The sequence below is a fragment of the Volvox carteri genome, assembly GCF_000143455.1.
Source record: "Volvox carteri f. nagariensis unplaced genomic scaffold VOLCAscaffold_1, whole genome shotgun sequence".
Taxonomy (NCBI): Eukaryota; Viridiplantae; Chlorophyta; class Chlorophyceae; order Chlamydomonadales; family Volvocaceae; genus Volvox; species Volvox carteri.
In genome coordinates, this window is record NW_003307545.1 from 3,642,436 (window position 1) to 3,643,353 (window position 918).

At 63.8% G+C, this 918-nt stretch overlaps 1 protein-coding gene across 1 annotated transcript in view; it reads left to right on the forward strand.

Annotated features, from left to right (window-relative positions):
* Positions 1-369, forward strand: part of VOLCADRAFT_115780 (uncharacterized protein) — a gene marked incomplete at both ends in the record, with an annotated part of 7,341 nt that extends 6,972 nt beyond the window's left edge. Inside the window, one exon of the mRNA XM_002945803.1 lies at positions 115-369. Within this exon, the coding sequence (XP_002945849.1) occupies positions 115-369 (255 nt within the window). The remainder of the gene's footprint in view (positions 1-114) is intronic.
* Positions 370-918: the final 549 nt, after the last annotated feature.

The window sequence follows — 918 nt, forward strand, 5'->3', positions numbered from 1 at the left end:
CGCGGTGTTGACCTGCAACGCCTCCAGCAGTGCCGTACCACCCAGCTCACCACAGCGACACCCCGCCAAATTCAGCTCACGAAGCGAGCGGTTGCGTGCCAACGCTGCGCCCAGAGCAGCGACGCCGGCGTCGCCAATGCGGCCCTCCAGGTCGTCACCGCCGTCGCCACCGCCGCTGCCGGAGGCAGCGGCGGAGGCGACGGCGGTGACGACCTGGAGGGCCGCATTGGCGACGCCGGCGTCGCTGCTCTGGGCGCAGCGTTGGCACGCAACCGCTCGCTTCGTGAGCTGAATTTGGCGGGGTGTCGCTGTGGTGAGCTGGGTGGTACGGCACTGCTGGAGGCGTTGCAGGTCAACACCGCGTTGCAGGTGCTGGACCTCAGCGGCGATGGGGACGCGGCAGCTGACGGCTGCGGCTTTGGTTTCGGAGGCGCGAGTGGCGGTGGTGGCGGCGGCGACGGCGGCGCTGGCAGCAGCTTGAGCACGTGTACGTACGGTACGACAACGATGGTTGCTGCATCGGCTGCTGCGGTGACGGGTTTGGACGATGTATCAGCGACATGCCTCTTCACAGCACTGCAGGTGGGTTAGGAGTTGGTTAGGAGTTGGTTAGGAGTTGGTCGGGATCTGGTCGGGATCTGGTTGGGATCTCCTCGGGATCTGGTTGGGATCTGTTGGCTAATGGTGGATCATCATATTCTTACCACTGAGAACTAGGGCATCAACTATGGGAGGAGAGAAAAGGGTCCAGACTTCCTTAACCTCGCTGGCAGCTCCGGAACCACCGCTTTTGCTGTTTGTTACCTCCCCAGTGCTGCCCTGCCGCGCCCATACCCGCCGGCTCCCAGCCCACTTCGCCGGGGCCTCTTGTGTTACCCTGATCCCCAGATCGACCTTCTTCTCTACACAGTCCTCCCA